At 47.4% G+C, this 27,671-nt stretch overlaps 1 protein-coding gene across 1 annotated transcript; it reads left to right on the top strand.

Annotated features, from left to right (window-relative positions):
- On the top strand, window positions 1–22,014 carry CMBL (carboxymethylenebutenolidase homolog). The gene is made up of 6 exons (XM_007456439.1): window positions 1–123; window positions 11,933–12,166; window positions 14,189–14,296; window positions 17,834–17,976; window positions 20,598–20,689; window positions 21,835–22,014. Exons 2-6 carry the CDS (start codon window positions 11,952–11,954, stop codon window positions 22,012–22,014), a joined length of 738 nt encoding a protein of 245 aa, XP_007456501.1. The 5' UTR covers window positions 1–123; window positions 11,933–11,951.
- The last annotated feature ends 5,657 nt before the right edge of the window (window positions 22,015–27,671 follow it).

Raw genomic sequence — 27,671 nt, 5'->3', positions numbered from 1 at the left:
AGGCGCCTCCCCCTCGGCTTGCCCCTGACCGTCTCCCCCGTGTCCCGCGGGGCTGTGGCGTTGCCCGCTCCGGTCCGGCGTCCTCCGCGCGTAAGGACAGCGTCCTTCAGGCAGTTGGACGAGGTACGTGCGCTTCGCTAGCCCAGGAACGCGCTGCAGGTCCGCTCTGCTCTAACTTGCGCATGCGTTTGCTTGAGGCAAAGGAGGTCTTTGCCATGTGCACAGGTAATGAACCTATTAAAGTCCATTTTCAACACCTGCTGTTATCAAAGCAGTACACTGTCACTGCAGAAAAGCAACCCCGCCCTCCTACTTTGGCATATTTTCCTGTATTGTTTAGCCATACATTTTGAATAGACAGTTGAAATCATACTGTTTATAAACTTGTATTCCTTTTTTTCCATTTAACACTATGTCTTGATCCTTTCCTCCGTGCCATTAAATACTCTTTGTAACCGTTTTCCTACAGTTGAACATTTTGGTCGTACAGTTCTTACTACTGATATAAAAAGTATGGGGGAAAAATGAGCGTATCTGCGTCCAGCTCATTCTCCACATTTTGCAGCCTTTATTAAGGATGGGTGTTAAGAGAGGAGGGTCTTGGGCTTCCCTGGTGGAGCAGTGGTTGAGAGTCCGCCTGCCAATGCAGGGGACACGGGTTCGTGCCCCGATCCGGGAAGATCCCACATATCGCGGAGCAGCTGTGCCTGTGCCCGTGAGCTATGGCCGCTGAGCCTGCGCGTCCGGAGCCTGTGCTCCGCAACGGGAGAGGCTGCAACAGTGAGAGGCCCGCGTACCCCCAAAAAAAAAAAAAAAAAAAAAAAGAGAGAGAGAGGAGGGTCTGGTCTAGGCGTGTAGCGTCCTGGATGCTGGGTGCGTGTTGCCAGGGGAAATTGAACCGTTCCCACTCGTCCATGTGGGTCAGGAGGTGAAGCGGTGGCCTCTCCCAGGCCTTGCTGACGCTGGGCACTGCGATTTAGGGCTACTTGCTGATGGAAATGCCACCTGTTGTTTTCAAAGCCCATTTAAAGTAAGGTGGTCAGAAGTGAGCCCTGTGGGTATCTGGGGGAATGCCATCTAGGCCTCACAACAGTCCAAGAAAAGGCCAGAGGCAGCCGCATGATTGGCAGTTCACAGGCCAGTCTAGCTTCATCCCATCTAGTTTTCTAATTAATGCTGTCAAGACTGTGTACCCTTTGGAAAACACAACCATGATTACTGAAAAATAAAAATAATTGGAGGAGTTGATGTTCACAGAACCATCTAAGGATAAGGAGGGCCCTGCCTTCCCTGCTGCAAGATGGAGGATCAACTGCCAGGCAAGTTACAGTGTTTACCCAGTAAAGGAAACCCGCAGCCTTCCCCTGCAGCCATCTTAGAGGTTCTGTAGTTGTTTTCGACGCCCTTTCAGGTGTTTCCGTTTCTAAATCTCTGAGGCTGCCAGCATTTTATTCCTAGACGTCTTTGCTTGTTGCATTCCTATCAACACCAATCCCCTTCACTTACCAAAATCTGCTTCCCTATTTCTTTTGGAGATCTTCATTGCTTTGGGAAGTATGACTTCTGAGTTATTTAAATCCTGGGGGGTATGAAAGCAGGAAACCACACTAGCTCAACCATACTTGACCACCCATTTCTCGCCTTCTGCCCTCCAGTGGGAAAAGGGGAATGTTCAATTACACAGTTAAAAGATAATTTTCAGCAAAAGGCAAAATCATGACTAATACAGATAGAAAAACGAGCGTGTGTTAAAGATTCTATTTTATTCATTAAAGAGGGAACCAGGCAGATCTTATAACTGGTTCAGAAAAAGAAGTCAAGAAGCACAAATTTGTTTGGAGTAATGATACATTTTAGGAAAGGGGGGAGGGCACAGCAGCCCCTTGGAATTTGCAGGTCAAACATGCACCAGTGATCCCCATGGGTTTTGACTGACAATTTTGTGGAGGCATTTGCTGTGTGAAGGAGGACTGGAGGGTGTCAAAGAAAATATTATTCATTCGTGACACTTGTTAAAAAACGGTAAGGCAGACCTTATTCAGGACCATCGTGATAGGGGTTAGGGACCACTCCAGGGGGATCTTGCAGTAGGAGAGAGACATTGGGCTCAACTCTGAATATAAGGAAAAGTGGGAGTTTCTAGCCAAGGGGCAGAGTAGGGGCTCAGTGGATGGAAATAAAGGGATTCCACCTAAGCTGACTTAACAGGATTCTTGCAGAAGACAAGCCAGGGTGATCGGACATCACCTGGGGGATGATGGAGGATGAGGGAGCGAATCAGATAGAAGGCTGGGGGATTCTGCTAAACCCACTTAGCAGGATTCTTACTAGAACTGGACAAAGCCCAAAAGCCAGGGCCTAGTTGAGAAGAGAGTTCAGAGGATCCTGACAGGAGTTCGGTCAAGGAGAGAATCTTTGTCAAGGGGCCAGAAAAGTCAGTCTGTAGGGGACGGGTCTCACAGTCATTCACAGTTATGTGGGATCTTGCATGGGTGTTATGGGGGAATCATGTACTTTAGTGCTGCATCCTGGGTGGCATTGACAAAGAATGTGCCCATCAGGGTCTGCCCTGCTGGAGCATGTCCTGGCCATCCCTCGTGTCATAAAGAGAACCCTGACTTCTGGAGGCGTTACTGGTGGAAACCACAGATCGGATCTCAGGGTGGCTGGAGTGTGTTGCCAAGTCCACCTGACATGATACAGAAAAGCGCTTCTTGGTACATTTTATGAAGACCCCACCATACATGTCAGACCCACAGTCCCATCCCCTTACAGGAGGAAACCTTATCCCTCACCGTGACCTTATAATGTCATAGAAGAAACTCTGTGTTTCAGTGGAAAAGTACCCATCGACTATAGCCCACCCTTCCGGGCTGTCTGATTCTAGCCCTATTCATTGTATTTGAGCTGTTTTGCAGCTCTGTGAAAGTTGGGGGTAACTGATAGGTTTGTAAATTCTGTCCTGTCTGGTGGAGAGTTAATTGGCTTCCTCCCCTACTGTGGAAAAATTGGTTTTGTCTCCATTTACAATTCATCTCAACATCCCTCTACTCCATATAAATTAGTGCCCTTTTCTTTTTTCCTTAGGACCAGTGGTAACATCTGCCTTATTTCCTCCTATCATATGAGTAAAATTCAATCCTTAATGTGAATTCATTTTGGTAACTGTATAGGAGTCATAGTTTTACTTCTTTTCTGAAAATTGTGTTTTAACAAATGTGTCATTTGGGAGGGAAAAGAGCCCAAATCTTGAAATATATATACAGAAGGTTTATGTATAGTACAATCAGTAGAGTGTCAAGGGTATGTTTCCCAAGGCTCTTGCCCACAGAGAGACTGTCTGCCCTGCTCACTGTGGCCTTGGCCCGGGACACACTGGCTGGGCTTGGCTGCTGTGCCCCGTGAAGTATCTGGCAGGAGTCCAGCCTTCATGTGTGGCACATCCAGGCCTCCCCAGCCAGCACCCCTTTCTGTGGGAGAAAGGCCTTTCAGGATCAGTTCAGAGAGTGGCTGTCTTAGCTGTAAACATTCCTTTTGGAAAGTGGATAGCAATCGAAGGTAAGTAAAAAGATTCGGATTCAAGGCTGCTTATTTTCTGTGGTCTCACATCCTCATAGGACAGCCCAGGTAAGAAATCAGCCCAAGGAGTAGGTTCTCAACAAGTAATGTGCAGTGGGACATAAAGTTTATTGCTATTGCTACTGGATTGTTCTGACTTCTCTTATAATAGTTCTATAATGTAGTTTATGGAAACAAAACTATGAAAAATACCATCAAATTTTTCTTTGATCAAATGACTAGCTCTTAATTTCTCTTTCCTTAAAATTTAGTCATTTCTAGTTATGAGCATTTAGAACATTCTGGAAAGTACAGGATATAATGTAGTAGCCACCTATAGTCACATGATGCAGATTTATTTTAAAAACAGATATTAACATTTTGTCCTGGGCTTCCCTGGTGGCGCAGTGGTTAAGAATCTGCCTGCCAATGCAGGGGACACGGGTTCGAGCCCTGGTCTGGGAAGATCCCACATGCTGTGGAGCACCTAAGCCCGTGCGCTACAACTACTGAGCCTGTGCTCTAGAGTCCGTGAGCCACAACTGCTGAGCTTGTGAGCCACAACTACCGAGCCTGCGTGCCACAACTACTGAAGCCCGTGCGCCTAGAGCCCGTGCTCTGCAACAAGAGAAGCCACCGCAATGAGAAGCCCGTGCACCACAATGAAGAGCAGCCCCTGCTCGCCGCAACTAGAGAAAGCTGGCACGCAGCAACAAAGACACAATACAGCCAAAAATAAATTAAATAAATTAATTACTTAATTAAAAAATATGTATTATTTGGGGATTTTAGTATTAACTTAGCATCAAAAAACCATTGTCTCTCTCTTTTTTTTTTTTACATCTTCATTGGAGTATAATTGCTTTACATTGTTGTGTTAGTTTCTGCTGTATAACAAAGTGAATCAGCTATACATATACTTATATCCCCATACCTCCTCCCTCTTGTGTCTCCCTCCCACCCTCCCTATTCCACCCCTCTAGATGGTCACAAAGCACGGAGCTGATCTCCCTGTACTATGCGGCTGCTATCTATTTTACATATGGTAGTATATATAAGTCCATGCCACTCACTTTGTCCCAGCTTACCCTTCCCCCCACTGTGTCCTCAAGTCCATTCTCTACGTCTGTGTCTTTATTCCTGTCCTGCTCCTAGGTTCTTCAGAACCACTTTTTTTTTAAGATTCCATATATATGTGTTAGCATACGGTATTTGTTTTTCTCTTTCTGACTTACTTCACTCTGTATGACAGACTCTAGGTCCATCCACCTCACTACAAATAACTCAATCTCATTTCTTTCATTGTCTCTTTATGTAGCATTATGTTTTTGAGATTTACTGTATTGATAAATATATATGGAATTTGCTTATTGAACTGCTATATAATGTTCTTTTTAGGAGTGTATTAGCTGTAACAAATTACCGCAAACTAGGTGACTTAAGACAGCAGAAATTTATTCTCTCACTGTCTGGAGGCCAGAAATCCGAAATGAAGATGTTGGCAGGGCTGTGCTCTTCCTGAAATCTGTAGAGGAGAGATTTTCCTTGTCTCTCTCCTGGCTTCTGCTGGTTGCTGGCAATTCGTGGTGTTCCTTGGTTTGTAGATGTATCCCCTCCAAACTCTGCCTGTGTCTTCCATGGCTGTCTCTCCGTGTGTGTCTGTCTGTATCCAGATTTCTCTCTCTTCTTCTAAGGACACCAGCCATTAATTAGATTAGCACCTACCTTCATCAGGATGGCTTTGTCTTAACCTGATTCCTCTGCAAAGTCCTGATTTCCAAATAAGGTCACATTCACAGGTTCTGTGGGTTAGGACTTGAACAGTATCTTTTTTGGGGGGACAGAGTTCAACCCACGACAATGAATAAATGGCAACGTATCTCATTCTCCTGATGGTCGTTATATTGCTTGCAATTGTTGCCACATTTTGGTGGCAAGAACAGCCTTGCATACCCACTGCATGTGTGTGTGCACACACACACACACAGACACACACACACGAGTGTGAAGTTCTCTAGGGAGTACACCGGTGGGGGGATTTCTGGGTTGCAGGGTGTGTTCATCATCGCCTTTGCTGAACTGCTTCCCAGAGTGTGTGTCAGTTTACACTCCCTTCCATTTCCCTACTTGGGCACCATCTCTTGGTGTTCATAGACTTATTGCCAATCTGCAAGAGGTAAAATGGTATCTTGTTGTTGTTCTTGTTATAATTTCCTTAAATACCAGTGAGGTTGAGTATCTTTTCACATGTTTACGGGCCATTCAGGTGTATCCTTTTGTGAATTGCCTCATATCTTTGGAGCATTTTTTATTGGGGCTGTCTTTTTTTTTGTTAATTTCTAAGAATTCTTCATATATTTTATCTGGATACTATGGCCTCTGCTTTGAAAATAATTTCTTCTTTTAGTCTGTATCTTGTTTTCTCACTTTTTTACGGAGATTTTTATCTTACAGTGTTTAAAATTTAATAAACGTTTGAAAGCTTTTTGTTGTGGGAAATCTCAAGCATGTATGAAAGTTGAGAGGGGCTTCCCTGGTGGCACAGTGGTTGAGAATCCACCTGCCAACGCAGGGGACACGGGTTCAATCCCTGATCCGGGAAGATCCCACACGCCGCAGAGCAGCTAAGCCCGTTTGCCACAACTACTGAGCCTGTGCTCTAGAGGCCGCGAGCCACAACTACTGAGCCTGCGTGCTGCAACTACTGAAGCCCGTGCGCCTAGAGCCCATGCTCCACAGCAAAAGAAGCCACCACAGTAAGAAGCCATGCACCGCAACGAAGAGTAGCCCCCGCTCGCCGCAACTGGAGAAAGCCTGCGTGCAGCAATGAAGACCCAACACAGCCAAAAATAAATAAATAAAATAAATAAATTTAAAAAGAAAAAGAAAGTTGAGAGACTAGTACAATGGACGCTCCTGAACCACCCAATTCCAGCACTGTCAGTACTTAGACACTCTCCCACAATCTCCACAGCCTACTGGGAAAGTCCCAGTACATACATCAGCACGTAGCTATAAAAGATAAGGACTCGTTAAAAAAAAAAATCACTGTTATAACATTATTCCTCCTTCCCTTCCCCCCCATTAAAATGATTCTCAATATCATCAAATATCCAGTCAGTTCAGTTTTCCCCAATTTTCTTATAAGTGTTTTTTACAGTTGGCTATTGCTATGGACTGAATTGTGTCCCCCAAATTTACATGTTGAAGATGGTATTGGGAGGCGGGGCCCTTGGGAGGCAATTAGGTTTAGATGATGTCATGAGTGTGGGGCCCCCATAATGGGATTTGCACCTTTAAAGGAGGCTGACAGGATCGCTGTGTGTGGTAGGCAGTGACTCACAGGGATTTGTTTTCTCACCTGGGTTGCTTGGTGTCCATCCCACCTCCTGAGGAGCCACAGAGCCCTCCTGCCCCTGTCATGACCCGGCAGAGCCCCGTCTGTTCTGCTGGCCTCTCCCTGCCTGCGCCCTGCAGCTGGACCTGGCTGGGGGACACGGCCTCGCTGACCCTGCCTATGTCCCGGTCCCTCATTTTCCACTTCTATTCTCCCCTCCAGCCTCCTCTTTCTTCTACCCTGATCTGTGGACTCTGCTTCTTAGTTCTCTGAGCAAACAGATGCAGGTGGGAGCATCCACAACCTCCCTCCTGGCATCACCCACCCACCTGTGTGTGTGTCCTCACCCTCTGCCTTCTCTCCCAGGGATGTGGGAGGACCTGCCCAGTGCCTCCTCTGCTGTGCTGGCCTCACCCCTCTCTCCAGAGACCATTGGTTCCCTCTCCATGGTACATTCTCATCCACAAGCCAATATGCTGACATTTCTTCCATGAAGAAAAAGAAAAAAAAAAGACCTGTTTCCACATCTTCCCTCCATCTTTTGCTCACTCTCTGTTTTAGGACTGGTGACAGTCTAGAGAGAGCTTTCTGTATTTCCTGTCTCCCAGTCTCTCTTCTGTCTCAGCCCCCAGCAGTCCCGCCCTCCCCGCTCCTGCAGACCTGTTCTGGACGCTGTCAGCCTGACTTCCACCATGCAGAGCCTGGTGGGCAAACCTGTCTGCACCCTCGGGTCTTCCTGCAGAATGTTGCATGGTCTACACTCTCCCTTTCTTTCTTACTTTTTTATAAAAATTAATTAATTATTTTTGGTGCATACAAGTTTTTTCTTTTTTTTTAAGTATAGTGGATTTACAATGTTGTGTTAATTTCAGGTGTACAGCAAAGTGATTCCGTTATGCTTACACTCTCCCGTCCTTGAAGCCCTTCCTTGGCTTGGCTCCTGGACACCACACCTGGGGTTTCCTCCTCTCTCACTGGCCCGTCCTTCTCAGACACTGTCACTAGTCCCTTTTTACCTCCCCAAAAGAAGTCTTAAGTACTGAAGGACCCCAGGGCTCCATCTTCTGCATTCTTCTTTACTGTTATTCCCTGAGTGATATGATTCACTCTCAAGGTTGTAAATACTGTGTTCAGCTGATTCTCATTATTCACAGACGTTATGTTCGGTAAAGTTGCTGTGAACGCTGAACTAGCTGCTAGTGGACCACAGGGAAATGTAGTCGGTTCCTGTGAGCCTCTGGTCACGTTTCCATCAACTCATCAATACTTAACCTTGTTTTGTTTGTGTTTCTGTATGAAGAAACACAACGTATATTTACTAAATATTGTTGATTCATTAACATTGACTCATGGCCAACAGCAGTGTGATTCACACCTGAACAAAGCTTGTCTAACACGTATTTTCTCCATAAGGCACATCACAGCCTTCTTGCACTTCGATCACTAGACGGCACTTTAGCACTGCCCATGAAATCACCAACAAAAAGCACAAAATTACCAAACGTGTGGCACTAAATAGACCATGAGAAGGACACTTGTTTACAGTGTGAGAGCTGAAACAGGAAGACAGAGCACAGCCTTGTTCGACCTTGACTGGGAACATGCATCTCAGTGACTCAGATTTTTTGTGGCTCTACACAGATTTGTGGATGATGCAAAAGCCCAGCAAGAATTGATTTTGGAGTTACGAATAAATTTAGCAAGTAGGCAAATTCATGAATACAGAATCTGCAGAGAATGAGGTTCCACAGTGGATGCCGATCACTCTGAAATGCATATCCTCAGCTTAGACCCCTTCCCTGAACTTGTGCGTTGTTATCCAGCTGGCCGCTGGACAGGAATGTGAATGTCTCATAGACATTTCAAACTGCTTATGCCACAGCCTGAAGTCCTGGTCTCCTCAAACCTGCTCTTTCGGCACTCTCCCCTTTCATTTAGACATTCCATCCTTTTCCAGTTGCTCAAGCAAAAGACCTAGTCACCACTGACTCCTTTTTGTTAAATATCCTATGCATGCCATCTGTCATCAGAACCAATTGGCTGCACCTGAAAAATCTATCTAGACCCTGACCTTTCTCGCTCTTTTCACCATTACCATTCTCGTGGCAAGAATTTGGCTTTTTCGGTGTGAGATGGAAGCCGCTGGAGGATTCTGGGAAAAGCAGTGCTCCCCACCATGCTCTCTCCCTGATATTTCTGTTCCAACTCTACTGTTCCTTGTTGTTCCTCGAAAACCGGAAGAAAATGAACACTTGTGATCACCTAGATTCAACAGTTGTTTGCAATTTGCCATAATTGCTTTGTTTCTGTATGTATGTCTGTGCATGTGTGTTTTATCATGATTTGAGGGTAAATTGCAGATGTTCATACTTCATCCCCTTCTTGAGCACACATATTTTAAAAATAAGAACATTCTCCTACATAACTTCTATTACCACACTGTAGAAAATTAATATTAATTCGTAATATCCACTATCATCCATATTCACTTCCTCACTTGTTCCCCAAGTGTCTCTTATAGCGGTTCTTAACTTGGAACCAGGATGTAGTCAAGATTCACATGGTGCATTTGATTTCATTTCTCCTTAATCTCTTTTAATCTCGAGCTGTCTCATCACCTTTTTTTTTCTTTTATATTGATTTTTGAAGTTAGGAATTTTTTCCTCTCATTCTGCATATTTGTCAGTTTTTTTCTGTTTCTAAATTTATTAGCATAAAGTTGTTTATACTAATTTTTTGGTGATTTTTTTAAAGGGAAAAATCTGTATTTACGTCACCTTTTTCATTCCACATATTGTTATGCTGTTGTTGTTGTTATGTGTCTTTATCATTCTTTCCTTTTTATTGATCGGGTTTGCTGGAGATATACTTATTTTATAACTTCGAAAATCAGATTTTAATCACTTTCTGTTTCTCCATTGTTTATGTTCATCTCATTGTTTTCTCCTTTTGGGTTTATTCTAATTTTTCCCCTCACTTCTTGAATTGAATGCTTAACTTATTTCCATTCTTCCCTTTTGTCTAATACATGCAATTGAAGCGGATCAAAGGATACCATCCTCAAATATGGCACTTTGGCTTATTGATTATTTTGAGCTGAAGGCAATTAGGAAACAGCAGATGCAAAAAGTTTTTCTCTCTCCCCCTTTCTGCCTAAAATTAGGGCATAAATTCCCTCTCCCCCATGAGGGGAGCAACTCTTATCACCAGATTCCCCATATATTTCCCAGTCATGCCTCCACAATTTATCACCCTTTGTTAAAATGCTGTATAAACCATGTGTCTAACTGCTTCTCGGGTTTTCACTTCTTTTCTGCAAAACCACTGTGTGCTAAAAATTAAAAATATTAATAACGTGTATGCTTTTTCTCCTGTTAAGCTGACTTTTGTTGGTTAAATTCACAGGCCCTCAGTTGCTGAACCTAAGAGGGTAGGGGAAAGTGTTTTTCTCTCTGACTGCAATCTAGGGTATCAGTATTTCTCTAAGTACCAGTGTATAGTTTCAACTTTTTGCTACAGAGTGTTTTCATTGTAATTCGGTTCTAAACATTTTGAATGTTTATTATCATTTCTTCATTGTGCTAATATAACACGTTTTATATAAAATTTTTGTTGACTTGTGGGTTAATATGTGGGCAGTTTGGTAGCTGTTCACATCTGCTTGAAAAGACTGTATATTCTCTAATTGCTAATGAAGGGATCTCTATCTTTGGGTTCAGGCTTCCTAGTTTTTCCTTTCCAAGGAAACCTCTTTGAATTAAAAACAAAAATTTAATTAGAGAGAGAATCTATCTCAAACAGTGAATTTAATATATTTACATTTGTTTGGATTTATTTCAGCCCACATTATTTTTTGCTTTATGGTTGATAGGTTTACTGTTCTTTTTCTTCTTTCTGGCTGTTTGTTTGCTCAAGTGTGTTTGGGTCTCTTCCTCATTTCTACCCCCATTCCCACCATCAGTCTTCCTGATGAGTGTTTATTTGGAGCACTTCCTCCTGTGAAGCTATTTGTAGTAAGCACCTCTTCAGTGGGGAGCATTTTCTGGCCTGGATTGTGAAAGTCTTGCATTTGTTTCTGCCAGGTGCCCAGGGATTTCACTGCCTAGGGTCCACTGTTCCGTCAATTTCTCAGCCTAGGTATTCCTACTTCAAAAGGATGGTGCAAATTTGGGGGATTGGTTTTTGTGTTGTTGTTGCTGAAGACTTTACATTAATTTATTTTCCAGTTTTATTTTATTTTTTATGGTTTCTTTTTTCCTTTCCTGGGCTTCCTTACCATATTCCTAGGCTTGGTTGGCAGAGTTTTTCTTTTGTTGTTTGTTTTTAATTTTGTCCGCTAAGTGTGAACCTTTGAGGGCTCAGACCTTGTGTGGGAAAGTCTCAGTTACAAATCCCTGTCTCAAAGGGTCTCAAGGCCTCACTGGACACAGTCCTAAGCACTGGTAAGGTGAGGGCCTGTCTCTGGGTCTGGCCCTGTCCCCAGCATCCTGGCTCCTTCACATCTGCTCCTGCCATCCTGACCCTGACCTCCAGTTTCCTCTCTCACATGGGGATGGGGGTTGCTTCCTTTTCCCTCTGAGCTCCACCATTTTAACTTTATTTGTAGGTTGCATTCACTCTGGTATTTCTACTGTTTGTAATGGGAATGAATTCTTTTTTTTTTTTTCGCGGGTCTCTCACTGTCGTGGCCTCTTCCGTTGCGGAGCACAGGCTCCGGACGCGCAGGCTCAGCAGCCATGGCTCACGGGCCCAGCCGCTCCACGGCATGTGGGATCTTCCCGGACCGGGACACGAACCCACGTCCCCTGCATCGGCAGGTGGACTCTCAACCACTGCGCCACCAGGGAAGCCCAGGAATGGATTCTTCTTAGCTTAATCTTATTACCCAGAACCAGAAGTTATCATTGATTTCTTGCATGAATACACTGTAAGTATAGTTAAAATTAATTTTTTCCTGTACTCTTGATTTTAGTTTTCTCATTGTTTATAATCTTTGGACGTGCCCCACTCAGTGTAATGCATGTGTCTCTCTTGTAGCCTGACTTAAACATCTCCAATGGCTAACGAAGCTCACCCTTGTCCATGTGACATTGGCCATAGAATAGAGTACGGAGGGTTGGGGCATGAAGTTCAAGTTGAGCACATCAAGGCTTATCTCACCGAATCCCCCGTTGATGCTGGCAAAGCTGTGATTGTCATTCAAGATATATTCGGCTGGCAATTGCCCAATACCAGGTATATGGCGGACATGATTGCAGGAAATGGATACACGTACGTATAAAATTCTTCTTTTTTTCGCTTAAATTCATGTAAATTTCTGTATTTTGTTCCCTTCAAAGGAAATGAAACCAAAAAACCCTGAGTATATTCTGATGTACATTATCTATTTTCTTATCTCACTGGGGTGCAGGTAAATGGAGACTGTCACATACGACCACCAGTGTCCAGTGGAAGCCAACTGCTCCCAACCCAATGTCTGGGCTTCAGGTCCTCCTAGGATGGCTAGCCCTGTAGACTTGTTGGACGCTGAGAAAGTTATTTCCCGATGTGAGGCCCTGCGCAGACACTGGTACAGGACACCTAGGGCAGAACTCACCAGCTCTGAAATGGATCCATTACTTGGCCCTTGAAGCATCTCTGCCTGGGGTCAGCTTTCACACACAGGGCACACGTAGTTATCCTGGTCTGAACACGAACTGTCATGGCCTGTTGTGAATTAGACTAGCTTCCAGAACTGGCAGAGTGAGACCTCAGCTCCCAAAGGCTATCTCTGTCACATTGTGTGACCATGGCCACCTTTGGTGACTGCTGTCACCTGCTTGCCCCGCACTGCTGTGCTGTTGGCAGCAGCTTCAGTAAACCACGGAGGAGAGAGAGGAGGGACCATCCCTGCCAGTCCAGCTTCACTCAGCGCAGCACTCAGCGAGCCCCGAGTGTGGTGCACCCCAATTCCCTTTATTTTCTTAAAAAGAGGAGCTGAAAACCAAAGCGTGCACCCATCTCATTTTCCTACAAAGAGAAACCCATTGAAAGGAAGCACCCCCACTGCCGTGTGATGCAATTTCCTGTTGACTGGAAAGAGGACGTCCACTTGATTTTTCCCTTTTTCATGCCCTCATGTTTCTTCTTGTAGATGAGGCAACTTAACTTTCCAAGGGCAATACCAGTAATAAAAATAATAGCCAGCCCTGATTGCTTTCTGGCTCCACCAGACCCGGCACTAGGGCGTTCCCGGGGTAATTACCCGTCATCCTTCCAACAACCCGCACAAGGCGGGGCTGTCACTGTTCCCATATTGATGGTTAGGAAACCAGGGCATGAAGGCCGAGGTCTCAGTTGCCCCAGGTCACCTGCTGCAGCGAGGAGATTGGATGGGATGGTGGCTTCTGTTTTCTTGGGTGGGTCCATTAACTGGAGACAAAAATGAGTAAAGATGCCTGTGACTTACAAAGCCTCTCACCCTCATCTAAGTATTTTGCCTTCAGAATAATCCTCTGAGGGTGCACGGCTCTGTTAGATCATCAAGAACAAGAGGCTAAAAGTGATTAAGTGACTTCTAAGGTTTCAGGGCAGAACAGGGCAGTACTGGGACCTGAACTTTGATTCTTCTGACCCAGATTTCAGTGTTCCTCCCACCCCTGCAGGAGAGGTTGTGTTCCTCCATCCATGGCCGTGACCTTTACTTCCGGAACCGGCTCTCTGGGGCGGGCTGTGTTGCCCCACCCCAGGGTTGATGTGGAAGGAAGGTTGACATGGACCCCGCAAGCTGGCTTGTCTGCTCCGCGGCCCCTTTTAGAGCCTGCATGAGACCAAACCCTCGGGGCAGGACATTGTGCCCTGTTGGCATCCTGGGTGGAGGTTGGGAAATTGCTTGGTCATGGTAACTGGGCCACTCACCAGGTGGGCCCTCTGGCCTGAGGCTAATGCGAAAGGCCAGCTGAGAGGTGCAACTCCTCAGGGGCAGTCCGCCCACCCAGGCCCTCGCTGCCCGGGAACTCTTGTCCGGGGCGTCACAGCTAGCGAGGAGTGTGCACGACCGAGGCCTCGGCATTTCAGATGGGCTGGGCTCTCGGCCAGCTGCCAGAGGCCCTGCACCTTCCGTTGTGAAATCTGAGTTGCTCTGGTCTGGAGCCAGTTGGCCTCTTTGCTGCGATCACAGCTGGCCCTTGTGACCACTACCTTTCTTCTCCTGTGGTCCAGAACTGCCAACGCGACAAGCTCTTAATGAACAGAAGCAAATATGGAGTCCCAACAGCTCTGAAACTAAGAAGGATGAATGTCCCTATTTTACAGAACCATTGTTCCAGACTTCTTTGTAGGACAGGAGCCGTGGCACCCCTCAGGGGACTGGTCCACCTTCCCGGAGTGGTTGAAGACAAGAGATGCCAGGAGGATAGATAAGTAAGTCCCAAGTACGTTACCAGCCAGCGTGGCTGTCTTGGTGGCGCCCCAGGGCCCCGGGAGCAAGAGGCAGGAGGGAGAGGAGGGTCCGGCTTCCTCGGTCACCCACCCACCTGCCCGCCGTGTACGACCTCAGAAGCCACGGCTCGCAGAGTTCTCCCTGAGGCGTAAAGGAAACTGATTTCGTTTAGCACAGTCTTTGCAGCAGAGGGTTGGTTAGAAACCAACAAGTACCCTGCTGGCCAGTAAGTTCACTTGCTTTCCTCTCTGGGAAATGCTTCGTGGCACCGATGCTGAGACAGCTTCCTCGAAGTACCTGGGGGTCCCATTTTCCTTGACCGTTGGGCTATAGGGGTCCCTAGATCAGCACTCCCTCCTTCCCCTCTGGTTGCAGAACCAGTTGAAACAACAGGCAGAGAAGAGAGACTAGAGAACACGTCAGCCCCACTTCCACTCCGCTGATCGGAAACTGAGGCCCCAAGTGCCATCCCCTCCCCCGAAAAACGCCACCCTCCCACCCCCTGCCTCGGGGAAACTGGGTCTTTAGACCAGACCCACCAGACCGGGACTGCGGTCTTGCTAGGGTCCAGGGAACTGTGGGAAAGAAAGGGGTGGGATCCCCCAGGATTGCAGGCTTTTATTAAATTGGCTCCAGTCAGTCCAGAAGCAAGGACCAGAGGGCTCAGCTGCCACTCAGATCCCCTCTTCTTGGCCTGGAGGAATAAGGATGGAGCGGGGAAAGAGGCAGGGATGTTCTCTAATGCCAAGCTCCTCCTGAACAGGAAAACCTGAGCCCAGGGCAAAGGGGTCCCCCAGCCCTAGCCCCCGACTCACCGTGACCAGGCATCCTCCCGAACGCTGTCCTCGCCCACCGTCGGACGTCCTCCCGTCACGCACGGGAGCCTCGTGTTTGATAAGCTGTCCCCTAAGCCCAGGTTGGGGCAGCTGCTGATAACACGGCCCTCTGTCTGTGGCCACTTGGTCCCTGGAACTCTCTGCTGCTCCAGAGCTGACGCCAGGGCTGCTGGCCCGTCCAGCTCCTGAGCTGGCAGACCCTGGGCAGACCTGTGTCCACGGCCCGCAGGGGCCTCACCTCCCTCCGCATACTCCCCGGGGCCAGACTCTCCTGCGCTCTGGCCACCCTCTCTCTGCGGGCGTGTGCCGAGCAGCAGTGCTCCGCGGCTCTGGCCAGGGTCTCCCTCGGCGCTCTGCACAGTCCGTCAGACCAGGGAGACGCTGCAGGCTGCCCTGGGGACTCCCAGCTTGCCGGGCTGTCAGCAAGGAGGAACCTCGGGGTCTTGCCGGCGGCTGGAGGTGCGAAGCGCCTTGTCTTAAGTCCCACCCTGGGGAGTCTCACCACAGGGCTGTGGAGGCCCGGCTCCTTCACCCCCAGTCGAGCGCCACCCCAGCTCCAAGTTCCCCGGTTGAGGCTTTTGTGGAGACCACACCACAGCCCAGCTTCTCTCTCTGCCCTGCTTCCTTCCTTGCCTTCCCCAGGGTTGACTCTGAGATCACTGGGGACCCAACTTCCCGCACCTTTATCCATTTCCAGGCCTCCCTCCCAGGGACTCAGACTGCAAGCCCAGGAAATACAAAATGAAGCAAGAAGTTACGAGTAAAATACAAGTAGAAACACAAGAGACCCAGAGAGCCTGTGATGTGAATATGAAATTCAGCTTTGCGTGGAGGGGAATAGTTAGGACATTTTGAGGAAAAGCCTTGTGGGGCTGCCTTCTATTTGTGAGCGCAAATCAGGGTGATCCTTTCTGGTGGGCATTAGAGCAGCCCAGAAGTACATCTCCACAGGGGATAAGGAGAGCCACACATTTTAAATCAAAATGAGACATAAAATGGAGACACTAACTTGGAAATTAGACTGAAGTCCTTGTGTCTAGTCAAGTATCTTTTGTTTGAAAGAAAACCCATCTTGAATGCTTACTGCTTGAGCAGTCATGGAATTTATTGGCTTATAGTACTGAAAAGAGGTAATTTCTGGCTTCAAGCAGAGGTTGGTCTATAGCTCAGAAGGTATCCCCAGGATTCGACCTCTCAACATCCCGCAGCACCCTTGTCTGACGCTGGCTCCATTGTCAGGCAGCATTTGCCTCTGGGTGGCAAGATGGCTGCAGCAGCTCCAGCCTCCCATTGGCTCCTTTCCCAGCAAACCAGCAAAATTCTCGTTTTGTCCTGATGGTTGTGACTGGGTCACAAGTCCATCCTTGAACCAATCGTTGTGGCTAGAGATTGCTATGCTGTGATTGGCCAGGCCAGAGCTACATACTCCCCTCCTGGAACTGAGCCCCCCAAAGTATATGGACCGAGCATGGGGAAGGGAGGTTCATCCAAAGCTAAGTTCTGGTGTTCCCAGGAAAGTGGGAATATACTCGGCAACAAAAGCCAAGATAGGTTCACTTGAGTCGGTGAAAGAATGTTTATAGAAATGCCCTCTTCCTTCTTGTCCCCTCCAGTTAAGGCAGTTATTCTTAAGATCAAAGCATTCGAGAAAAACTGAAAAACCAAAATGACAAAAACTATTCCTTATTCCATTTTATTTTGCAGAATTACTTAATTACAGCTCTTCTAACATTATGAAAATAACTACTTGCACACAGAATGGTATGATACATATGTTTAAATGTGTTCAAAGATATCTTACGATTAAAAGAAAAAGAACGTGCAATAGAATTGCTTTCTCCTTTTTTTTTTTTTTTTTAATTGCAAACAGACAGCGTTTCTTCCTTATCAGATCCAGCAGAACTTTCCGGGCCGGCCTTGCAGCACTGCCTCTATTTTGGCATCGTTCTTCTAGTTGCAGAAGCTGTATGAGTTCCAGACAACCAATTTGCAAACGAACCATTTGCAAGGCCAGAGCCACTGTTCCCTGTCCCCTTGGGCTTGCCTCTTCCTCGTGGCTTTCCAAATACTACTGTGCTCTTTGGGCATGGGAGGAAACAGGCGATGCAGAGATAGGGTGTCGGGCAGGGGGATGGAATGTGCTGAGTCAGACAGAGCTGGGGAGCTGCCTCCTGGTTGAGCCTGGGCCCTGTTGAGAGAGAGGAGTTGAAGGAGCTCCCTGGGGCCGGATCTTGGGATCAAGCTCTAGAGCTGAGCTGTGGCCTTGGGCCTTGATCTCTCCTGAGGCTGTGGAAGGCTGTTGATCAAGATGGTCTGATTTTGTGCCACCCTGTCAGGTGGTTGGAAGAGGCTGGGCTTGGCAGGGAGACTTGCAGGGGAGAGATGTCACTTGTTACTCGTCACCCGGGCAGGAGGTGGTGAGGATGGAGCTCTGAAAGTAGGAATCTCAGAACCTCAAGGAGCAGCTGCTGAGAAAGCCCTGTTACCACTGGTGCTTGCTGCCCAGTGTACTTTCAAGGGGCCACAAAATACCTCGTTTGTTTTTTTTTGGCTGTGCCAGAAGCTTGCTGGATCTTAGCTCCCCCACCAGGGATTGAACCCGGGCTCCGGCAGTGAAAGTGTGGAGTCCTAACCACTGGACCACCAGGGAATTCCCCTTGAATAACTTTTCTTTTATTCTAGAGAAGTTGACGCGGTCTTGAAGTATCTGAAACAACGTTGTCATGCCAAGAAGATTGGCGTTGTGGGATTCTGCTGGGGTGGAGTTGCTGTCCATCACATGATGATGAAATACCCAGAATTCAGGGCAGGGGTGTCCATCTACGGTAAACCTGCCTTGTGCATTTTTACACAATGAAAACTGGAGGAGGGGTTGAGCGACAAAGGCCATGAGCCTCTTCCCAAACTGAGGGTCCTGGTGTAACACAAACCCCAGTGGAGCAGAGATGGCCTATCTTAAGGAATTGGTTTTAAAAATCTGAAGGTAGAGGTGGAAGTATGTAATATCTAACCAGAGGGAACCCAGGTTCTGACAGTGTGCCTTTGGGAAAATCACCTAATCCGAGGTCTCAATTTCTTAACCTAGGATGAAGGGGATAACTTTCTTTCTGTGATAATGGTTAATCTCAAGCAATACTTTTATGAGCAATAGCTGTGAAAAGATTTTTCCAAGATATGACTAATTCTCAACTACTCATGCATGCATGCAGTCCTGCACACACACACACACACACACACACTATATATATATATATATATATATATATACACACACATGCATATATGTGTATATATATGAAAACAGGGAAAGGGAAAACCCACTCTAAAATGTAAATAGCAACATAAACATTTCATCCAAACAAACCAAATGTATCACACCAATGACATAAGAACATTATATCTGTGTATAGAAATGGTTACTAAGAGAGGATATGGAAACATCCGACCTTGGCTTTCTTTCATGATAGTATATCCAACAGTTATACTAATGATTCTTATTTGGCTTAACGGTTCCTCACTGCGGTATTTTCACTTACTTTTAGCATTAAAAAAACCCTTTACCTGTTTACTTACTCAAAGGCAGCAGCAAGCTGCCAGTTGCCGCTAATGGGGCTGGCAGCCCTCGCGGCGCCTTTGTGTGAATTAGCACAAGGCGCTCCGGAGTGGACTGCTCGCCGGCGCCCCCTCGTGGCCGCCTCTGCGCAGTGCGCGACTGCGGAGCCGGCCGGGACTTGAAGCCCAGGGGCCTCAAAGCGCTGTGCAGCCACCTAACGTGACCTTCACAGAATCGGGCGGAAAGCGTGGCCCTCTTGCCCGTGGCTCCCTGCATTCTAGAGAGGAGTTACAGCTAAGGGGAGGCTCTCCGGGTTACTTGGCTTTGCTATACTGCCAAGAGGAAATGGAAAACAATTTTTTCTCCTCCGTACTGACTGGGATTCTCTATGACCACCCTTGAGTCAGGCTCTGCTGTGAGTCCTCTTTCTGAGTAGGTCCCGACCTTGGGCTCTCTCCTTGGCGCACTGGGTCAGTTTAGCGAGAACTCCCCACCCTTGATATGTGGTCAAATTCCTCCTGTCCCCCCTCCCCCGCCATTGCCTTGTCACCTGGCCTGCCTTCAGCAAAGGCTTTGTCAAATATTGTCTGGCCAGAATCCCCGTAGCCCGATGATTCTTGAGTCATTTTCCATCCACCGGCCCCCATCCTGCTCCATGGTGGTAAATCCCACTTGTCCTCGCATTTGGGGTTGAGTCTGGTGTCCCTCCCTCACTGCAAACCCTCATTGCCGTAGTCTCCTCGAATAAAATCTTCCTTACCGTCTTTGACAAGTGCCAGAATAATCTTTTCTTTTTTAAAATAAATTTATTTATTTTATTTATTTATCTTTGGCTGCATTGCATCTTCGTTGCTGAGCGCGGGCTTTCTCTAGTTGCGGCGAGCGGGGCTACTCTTCCTTGCGGTGCGCGGGCTTCTCATTGCGGTGGCTTCTCTTGCTGTGCAGCATGGGCTCTAGGCGCGCTGGCTTCAGTAGTTGTGGCGTGTGGGCTCAGTAGTTGTGGCATGTGGGCTCAGTAGTTGTGGCACGCGGGCTCAGTAGTTGTGGCTTGTGGGCTCTAGAGCACAGGCTCAGTAGCTGTGGCGCACAGGCTTAGCTGCTCCGCAGCATGTGGGATCTTCCCAGACCAGGGATTGAACCCGTGTCCCCTGCATTGGCAGGCGGACTCCCAACCACTGCGCCACCAGGGAAGCCCAGAATAATCTTTTCTTTAGAACTCCTCTCATCTCAGAATGACAGTGGAGTTTGAAACTTTTACTTATTTTCCTATAGGAGTGGGCACACTCAAAGTTGTCTGAATCCTCAAAGTTGTCTGAATCCCCAAAGCCCAACATGCTTTTGGCTAAATGATCTCTAAAATTCTGAAGGCACTTTAGAAGGATGAAAACTAATTATTATGAATGACCTGCTGGGACCCACTGCCGTGCCCAGGGACTTCACACACGTGGTCTCCTCTGAGCACAAATACCCCATCAAACACTGATGTCAGAACCTTGGGGCTTGAGTAAACCGTAAGAAACTTCCAGAACAGTGGTGGTCAGATGGTCCAGATTAGAAAGTTATCACCTCTTGGTAAATGAAGACACGTCCCAAGAGGGAGCATTTTTCAGGCTGCTCCGTATCTTTACCTGCCAAGCAGCCGGCCAGATCTACAGCCGTCACTTAATGGCCTGATTCCTGGTGAGTGAGGTAGAGAGAAGGGAGCTCAGACTCACTAACCTTCTCTTTGAGCCCAGTTTTATAGAACAGGCCACTTTTGTGGAATTGCTAAAAAGAAGAGACACAAAACCCCCAAAGCACATGTTTTCCTTTGAAAAATCTAACTCACATCGTTTTCTGTGGCACATGTACGGGAGTCATACCCTGTGTCCCTGTCCCGCCCCCATTCTCCAGGCATCATCAAAGACTCTGAAGACGTGTACAAATTAAAGAACCCCACGTTGTTCATTTTTGCTGAAAACGATGCTGTGATTCCCCTTGAGCAGGTAAGTTGGCATCTTAACTCTTCTCGTCTCTGTGTTTAATAGCAGGACTTGACATTTTGGGGAAAACATCCCGGAGGTTTCATTTGTTGCTCCAAATATGTTTCAACATTAAAGTTTTAAAGGTGTGTTTTATCGGGGACTCTGAGGGGGTCTGTAACCCCCTAAGTGCTCCTGCCATGGCTGGATGGCTGGTTACTTCCCTGCCCGTGCCCTCTCCGCGTGGAACCCATGAGTTATCATAAGATCTCTGTCCTTAAAGACACAGCTCTGTTTGGTTTTTTTAATTAAAATTTTTTTATTGAAGTATAGTTGATTTACCATGTCGTGTTACTTTCAGGTGTACGGCACAGTGATTCGGTTATACATAAAAAATATATATATACATATATATGTATATATTTTTCCAGATTCTTTTCCCTTGTAGGTTATTACGAAATATGGAGTATAGTTCCCTGTGCTATACAATAGGTCCTTGTTGGGTATCTATTTTATATATAGTAGTGAAGACACAGCTATGTTAAATTCAGTATGTTGATAAGGAAAAGGCAGACGGAAACTGTGGTTCAAAAGCAGTTGTTTAGAAATTACTGTTGTTATTCATAACATACATTTTATTGATATGTTTTAAACAACTTATACTTGAATCTATTGAATTACATATTGAATACATTGAATATGGTATATGCAAATAGACTGAAGTATATATTGAATAATATATAAATACATTAATACAATTTCAAATAATTGATGATGTATCTTTTTAAAAAGTATTTATTTTTATTTATTTGGCTGCGCCGGGTCTTAGTTGTGGCACGTGGGCTCCTTAGTTGCAGCACGCATGTGAGATCTAGTTCCCTGACCAGGGATCGAACCCGGGCCCCCTGCATTGGGAGCGCGGAGTCTTAACCACTGCACCACCAGGGAAGTCCCCTGATGTATCATTTTTATATGGCTCTGAATTCTCTCCTTTGCCAGAGGTGAGGACTGTGCCGGTTGTAAAAAGTGAAAAATTCATGATAGCTATGGAACTTAATTTAAAGCACAGATGTTAAAGCTCTTTGATGAGCATTGAGAGAAGGTCTGGAGAATGGAAAATATCGCTAGAGGGTTAAAGTCCTATCATCATGAAATCTTTTGCCAACCAGGTCTCTTTGCTGACTCAGAAGTTGAAAAAAAACTGCAAAGTGGAATATCAAATTAAAACGTTTTCTGGGCAAACGCACGGGTTCGTGCATCGCAAGAGAGAAGATTGTTCGCCTGAAGACAAGCCCTATATTGATGAGGCGAGAAGAAGCTTGCTCGAGTGGCTGAACAAGTATGTGTAGCCAAGGCCAAGGGCAAACTTTCTCAAAATAGCTCGCATCCAGAAATTTGCTTTGAAATGCTTAGATCATTTGATTTCATTTTCACTTTACAGACGATGAATCCTGAAATTCATCTGAAACACAAATTCAGTAGGAAAAGTTAATGTATGAAATACTTTAACCTTTAACGTGTGCATAAATAAAAAATTTTAACAACAGGTCAGGACCTGAAGAATTTGGATGGTAGAGTAATGTCCTAACTATTAGTAAAAACCTAGAGCTATCCAGGGACCAGCTCACAGATCGGGCATGGCCTTCCGGCCTTGAATTGAGCACATCCTCTAAAACGAATAATTTGGCAAAACCGTGAAGAGCCTGAAATGTAAACTCAGGTGAAGCCCACCTTAATTGGACTTTTATCTCTGTCTTAATACAGATGAGTTTGTCATGTTCACATATTGCACTATGAGAAAATTTGAGATTAAAATAGGGTTTTAATGACTGACCTAATCATATCAAGCTAAAGACTTAATTTTTGAGTTTTTGAATTTGTGGCTTTTTCTAAAAGCTAATAAAAAACGATGGATGAGAGTTGTCATCCAGCTCTCTGCTAGGCAGTGGTGTTTCAGACAGTGACGTTTTCGGGTCCCTGGGGCTGGGGTGGCATCACAAATCTCTCCTGTGTTCAACCAGAAGGGTGGTGTCAAGGGTAAAGTTTCAGTTTTTACATTTAAATTAATTAAAATCACATCAAATCGAAGCCCCAGCTCCTCAGTAGCCCTCACAAGTCAAGCCCTCGGTAACCACGGGTGGTGGGTGGGAACCGCATGGGGCGTGCGTGTCTGCACCGGTCAAGCCACTTCACATGCTGTAGCTGCATCCTGCTGATGCACAGTTAACTCCATCATCCCCCGTGTGACAGCACAGCGGTAATCCTTCTCAGTCCCAGCCCAGAGGATCTCTCTACCTGGCCAAGTGCTCACGACTAGAGCAGGTAGCCATCCTTCCTGCTGGCCTGCAGGCTCTGCAGATGCTGAAGGGCTACCTTGTTCCCCACCAGGCTGGACCTACAGGAGGCTCTCACCAGGTGGGGCTGTGGGGAGGGGGCCGTCTTGGGTCCTGGGTGGAGGGTGGGCTTTAGGCCCAACGTGCATGGCTGACTGGGGGCCGTGTCAGGGCTGGGGCTCCGGGAGGGGAATTGGGGAAATTTTTCGTCCGGAAGCCGGGGAGCAAGGAGGTCCCGGCAGCATCAGGGAGCCACCCCTCATCTTCCGTGGTCGCTGGGCCTGCAGAGGCCCCGAGAAGGGGTCCCGGGCTGGGCCAGAGGTGGGGCAGCGGTGCGTGGAGTGGAGAGGAGGTGAGGGCGCGGGAACCAGGCTGGCTGTAGAGAAAATGAGGCGTGAGGGAAGAGCCCAGGACTCAGGACCCACGAGGGCTTGATTTGTTCTGCTTTCTAAGGGGACCTATCTGGTGGAAGGTGCGAGGGGGTTGAAGGTGCAGTGGAGAGGTTCTGTCAGGCAGGGGGACCTCAGCTCCCAGGGTGAACCTGTGCAGGAGCCCTGACTCACCTCTGCTCCATGCTCACGGCTGCTGGAGGGGGCTCCCATCACTGTCCCTCCAGGGGGCCAGTGGCCGCCTGAATAGCGCACCTGGCTGTGCTGAGAGGAGAGCACCCTGGAGGGCCCTGCATGGCTAGTCAATTCCCTGGTCTGGAAGTGATGCTTTTCTCCCCTCCTGGCCTGAGCTGCTCACACGGCCCCGCTGGTCACGGAATCTGGAAGTGCGATCCCGTCGGGTGCCCAGAAAGGGCCACGTGTTGGCAAGGCTCACTACCCGAGATGGGGAACTGAGGGAGCAAGCTTGAGAGGAGATGGAATCTAGGGTAACGCAACACCGCCCCCCTCCCACGACAGGAATGTATGAGTTTCCTACTGCTGCTGTGACAGATGATCACAAACTGTGGCTTAAAGACAAATGTATTATTCCATCCGCTCAGCTGTTTTTTCTGCTCTGGGTCTCACAAGGCTAAAGTCCAGCTGTTGGCTCGTTAGGCTCCCTTCAGGAGGTCTGGGAAGGATCCACGTCCAAATACAGCTGACCCTTAAACAACAGGCCTGGACTGCGTGCGTCCACTTGCAGGTGGATATTTTCCAACAGTAAGCACTGCAGCGCTACACGATGTGTGGCTGGTTGAATCCTTGCATGTGGGACTGAGTGTATGGAGGGCCAAAGGGCCGGCTGTAAGTTACCCAGGGGTCTTCACCTGTACAGGTGGGCGGCGCCCCTAACCCATGTTGCTCAAGGACCAAGTGTGCACCCGTTTTTGCCACAGCTATCCCTTGCAGTTCAGGACCGAGGCTCCGCTTCCTTCCTCGGCCCCTTCAGGCCTGTGTTCAGGGCCTGCACACGGTTGCTGCGTCTCAGGGCCGGCAGGGGGGCATCCAGTCCTTGGCACCTGCACCCGCCTTCTGTGACAACGCAGGGCCCCTGCGATGACACGGGGCTCCCCTGCATCGCCTCCCTCTCCTAAGGTCAGCTGACTAGTACCTCACGCCGTCTGCAAAGTCCCTTCACGGCAGCACCTAGGTCAGCGTGATGGGGTAACTGCACAACCTGACTGAACCCTGGTGTGGAATCCTGCCTGCCACCGGGAGTAGGGGTGGAGGAGGCTGCCCAGATGACCATGGGTGTGAGCACAGAGGCCGGAAGTTCACACTATCAGCTTCAACTGCCCTTGAAACGGGTCAAGATCATACGATAAGTCTTGGTAAGTGCAGATTTTCAGTGCTGTATAAACTTGAGTTTATTTCAATGAGCGAATGGTGCAAACTATGCAGCGTTTCTTGGCAATGACCGGCATTATGAGGATTTAAGGTGCTAATAATGCAGTAATTCTCAAACGTTTTGATCTCAAGATCCCTGTATGCGCTTAAAAACTTATTGAGGACCCTCCTCCTCCTCTCAAGAGCGTATGTTTTTGTCACTTACACCCGCTGGCATTAGCGTTAGAAAACAAAACTAAAAAATTAAGGCAAATATTTATTTTAAAATAATAATGAACACACGGTAATGTACACTTTTTGTAGTTTCCAAAACAAACGAAGAAGAGTGGCGTTGTTTTCCACTTCTGCAAATCTCCTCGATGTCTCTCTCAGCAGAGGACAGTGGGTTCTCACATCTGCTTCTAACAACACATTCAATTCAGTGCAGTGTAGAGTCTGGCCACATCGATATGTTCAGTAGTTGGAAAACAGTACATATTGTTTCAGTCTCTTCCAAAACAGAACAAGTGGTAGTTTCAATCAACTTTTCATTCTGTTACGTTGGTCCACCTACACAAGAACGAGACTGTAATATACTGATGATTGGAAAATACTAGCTTACCGAGCCACGCACAAATACCATCAGTTGTTGCTGGCGGGGGTGGGGGGAGAAAGAGGGAGACTCCACAGACCCTCCCAGAGCCACTGAGGATACAGTGAGCAGGTGGCTGCCGCCTACAAGCGCTCTCACCAGACACCGGACCGGTCGGCACCTTGATCTTGCACTACCAGTCTCCAGAACTGCGTTGTCTAAGCAAGCCGGACTACGGTACTTTTGTTGTAGGCGTTCCACTGAAGTGACAGGGTCACAATTCATTTCTGAGTAGCCGTCTGTCACGCACACGTGTGAGTAACTGGCTGTCAGTCACATTTAAGTAAAGACAGTGTCCACGGGGAGGGGCCAGTCCAGCTGAGGCGGCTGCCATGCCTGTTACATGAGGTGCTTCACACACTTGCTGTGTCGAGCGAGCACCGAAATGCCGTGTACTCAGGGACCGAAATCTAATGACTCAGTGGCTGGCACTGCTTCGAGGTCACCCTTCAGTGACAGCGGCTTTCTAAGCGGGTGGTGGTGAGGAATACAGCTTCTAGCACCACCACCTGATCCCTGCTCACGAGTTTTACCCGTCACTGCTTTTGCACCATCAGTGCAACTGTCAACACGGTGAAAACGGCAAATCAGCTCTTAGTGAGAAACTACTGTTGACCTCACAGCCCCTTGAAAACCGCTGTTATCACCTACGTAAGACGTTACAACAGCACTCAGGACCCAGCATGTTCCAGGTGCCCTCGCTGCTGCCACTGCGTTCCCCCAACGCTCCCCAAGGAGCCACCTGTCTTTGGTGCCCTCTTTCCCGGCGCTTCAGCTGACCCCCGTCTGCCCGGCTACCCCCAAGAAGCACCTGAAATGCACAAACACTTCTCCACGCCCAGTAGCACTTCAATTATTTGTTACTTCATTACTCCCATTCCCATCCCCCCACCCCGCTTTAGTGGAGCTGTTTTACCACGAACAGAGAAAGAAAGGATTAAAGACATTCGGTCACATACAACCCAGTAGCCTCTCAGCCCCTGCAGAAGCGTTTGTATTTTTGAGTGGTTGTTTATAATTAAAGACCAGGCCACCTAATAAACATCAAATAGGGAATTCCCTGGTGGCCCAGTGCTAGGACTTGGCACCTTCACTGCTGGGGCCCGGGCTCAATCCCCGGTCGGGAACTAAGATCCCGTAAGCTGCACGGTGCAGCCAAAAAACAAAACAAACGAAAGGACAAACAAACAAACAAAAACACTGAATAAAGCCGCCAAGTGCAGGAATTGGGAACCAACAGGACAATGTTGGGCCCTGCGTGGGAATCCGGCTTCAGGGTCAAGTGCCTTCACTGCTCTTGATACACACAGGATGAGGCGTGTGCTCTTGATACACATGGGGTCGGCTACAATACAAGGGATATAAACTCGACAAGCCATTTGGAACTGGAAGATAAAAGGTAACATGGTACCCTGAAGAGGTGCTTTTACCGGAAAAAAATCAAAAGCTTGTGAAACAACATGTGTACGAGTTTGTTCGTAAGCCACATAGTTTCTCTCAACCGAAACCAGCAGAAGCATCTGTGAGGTCCACTCTTTGGAGGAGTGGTTTCGTAGCTCTTTTCATTCAACCACAAACCTCTTCTTGTTAAGACTGGTCCAAAGCAAGTTGCTGTATGTTCTTTATAGGCTACAATCCACCCTTGTAAATCAACTCACCTGAACTACTAGGTCAAGATATTTATCTAAGTGGGTCTAAGTCTGACTTGATCCCAAACTTGACACATTCTGACGCTGCACCCAGACAGTAGTAGTGTAAGTGTATTGGTAGTGCCACTTCACAATCCATTTCATGATGAAATGTGTACCAGGTTGTATGTTCATTAGGATGAATGATATTGGCGCTTACTACTACACTTCCTAGCGAAACCACCAATGCATTAACGTAGAGAAAACACAACGACCCAATAGATAGGACTGGTCAGCACCCAGGTCCCCAGGAGAAAGAACCCTGGATCGTTTCCTAATTCTATGGAACCTGACTGGTCCAAATCCTCTCCCCCTGATGGCACAAGAGTGAACTTTATCATAATGATTCTCTAAGAAACATCCTTTTAGAGAACCAAACACAAGCCAATGGGGGCAAAACAGCACAGGGGAGAGGGGAACTCTCGAGTTAGACTGCCAGGGTTTGACTAAGCTCTACCATGTACTGGCCAGAAGAGGCTGGCAGATGATCAAAACTCACCTGTAGGATGTGAATAACAAGAAAACTGTCTCCTTTACAAGGTGGTGAGAAGAGGTAAAGTTCTCAGAACATACCTT

This window comes from Lipotes vexillifer, unplaced genomic scaffold, assembly GCF_000442215.2.
Source record: "Lipotes vexillifer unplaced genomic scaffold, Lipotes_vexillifer_v1.1 scaffold458, whole genome shotgun sequence".
In the NCBI taxonomy this organism is placed as follows: Eukaryota; Metazoa; Chordata; class Mammalia; order Artiodactyla; family Lipotidae; genus Lipotes; species Lipotes vexillifer.
This window is presented reverse-complemented; position numbering and strand designations above follow the sequence as displayed.

What these genes read in the sequence shown, in the direction of transcription:
- CMBL (XM_007456439.1), top strand. Translation starts at nt 11,952, where the DNA reads ATGGCTAACGAAGCTCACCCTTGTCCATGTGACATTGGCCATAGAATA. An exon ending in GGCAGGGGTGTCCATCTACG is followed by an intron (nt 17,977 to 20,597) that starts GTAAACCTGCCT and finishes CCCATTCTCCAG; the next exon opens with GCATCATCAAAGACTCTGAA. An exon ending in CTGTGATTCCCCTTGAGCAG is followed by an intron (nt 20,690 to 21,834) that starts GTAAGTTGGCAT and finishes TTTGCCAACCAG; the next exon opens with GTCTCTTTGCTGACTCAGAA.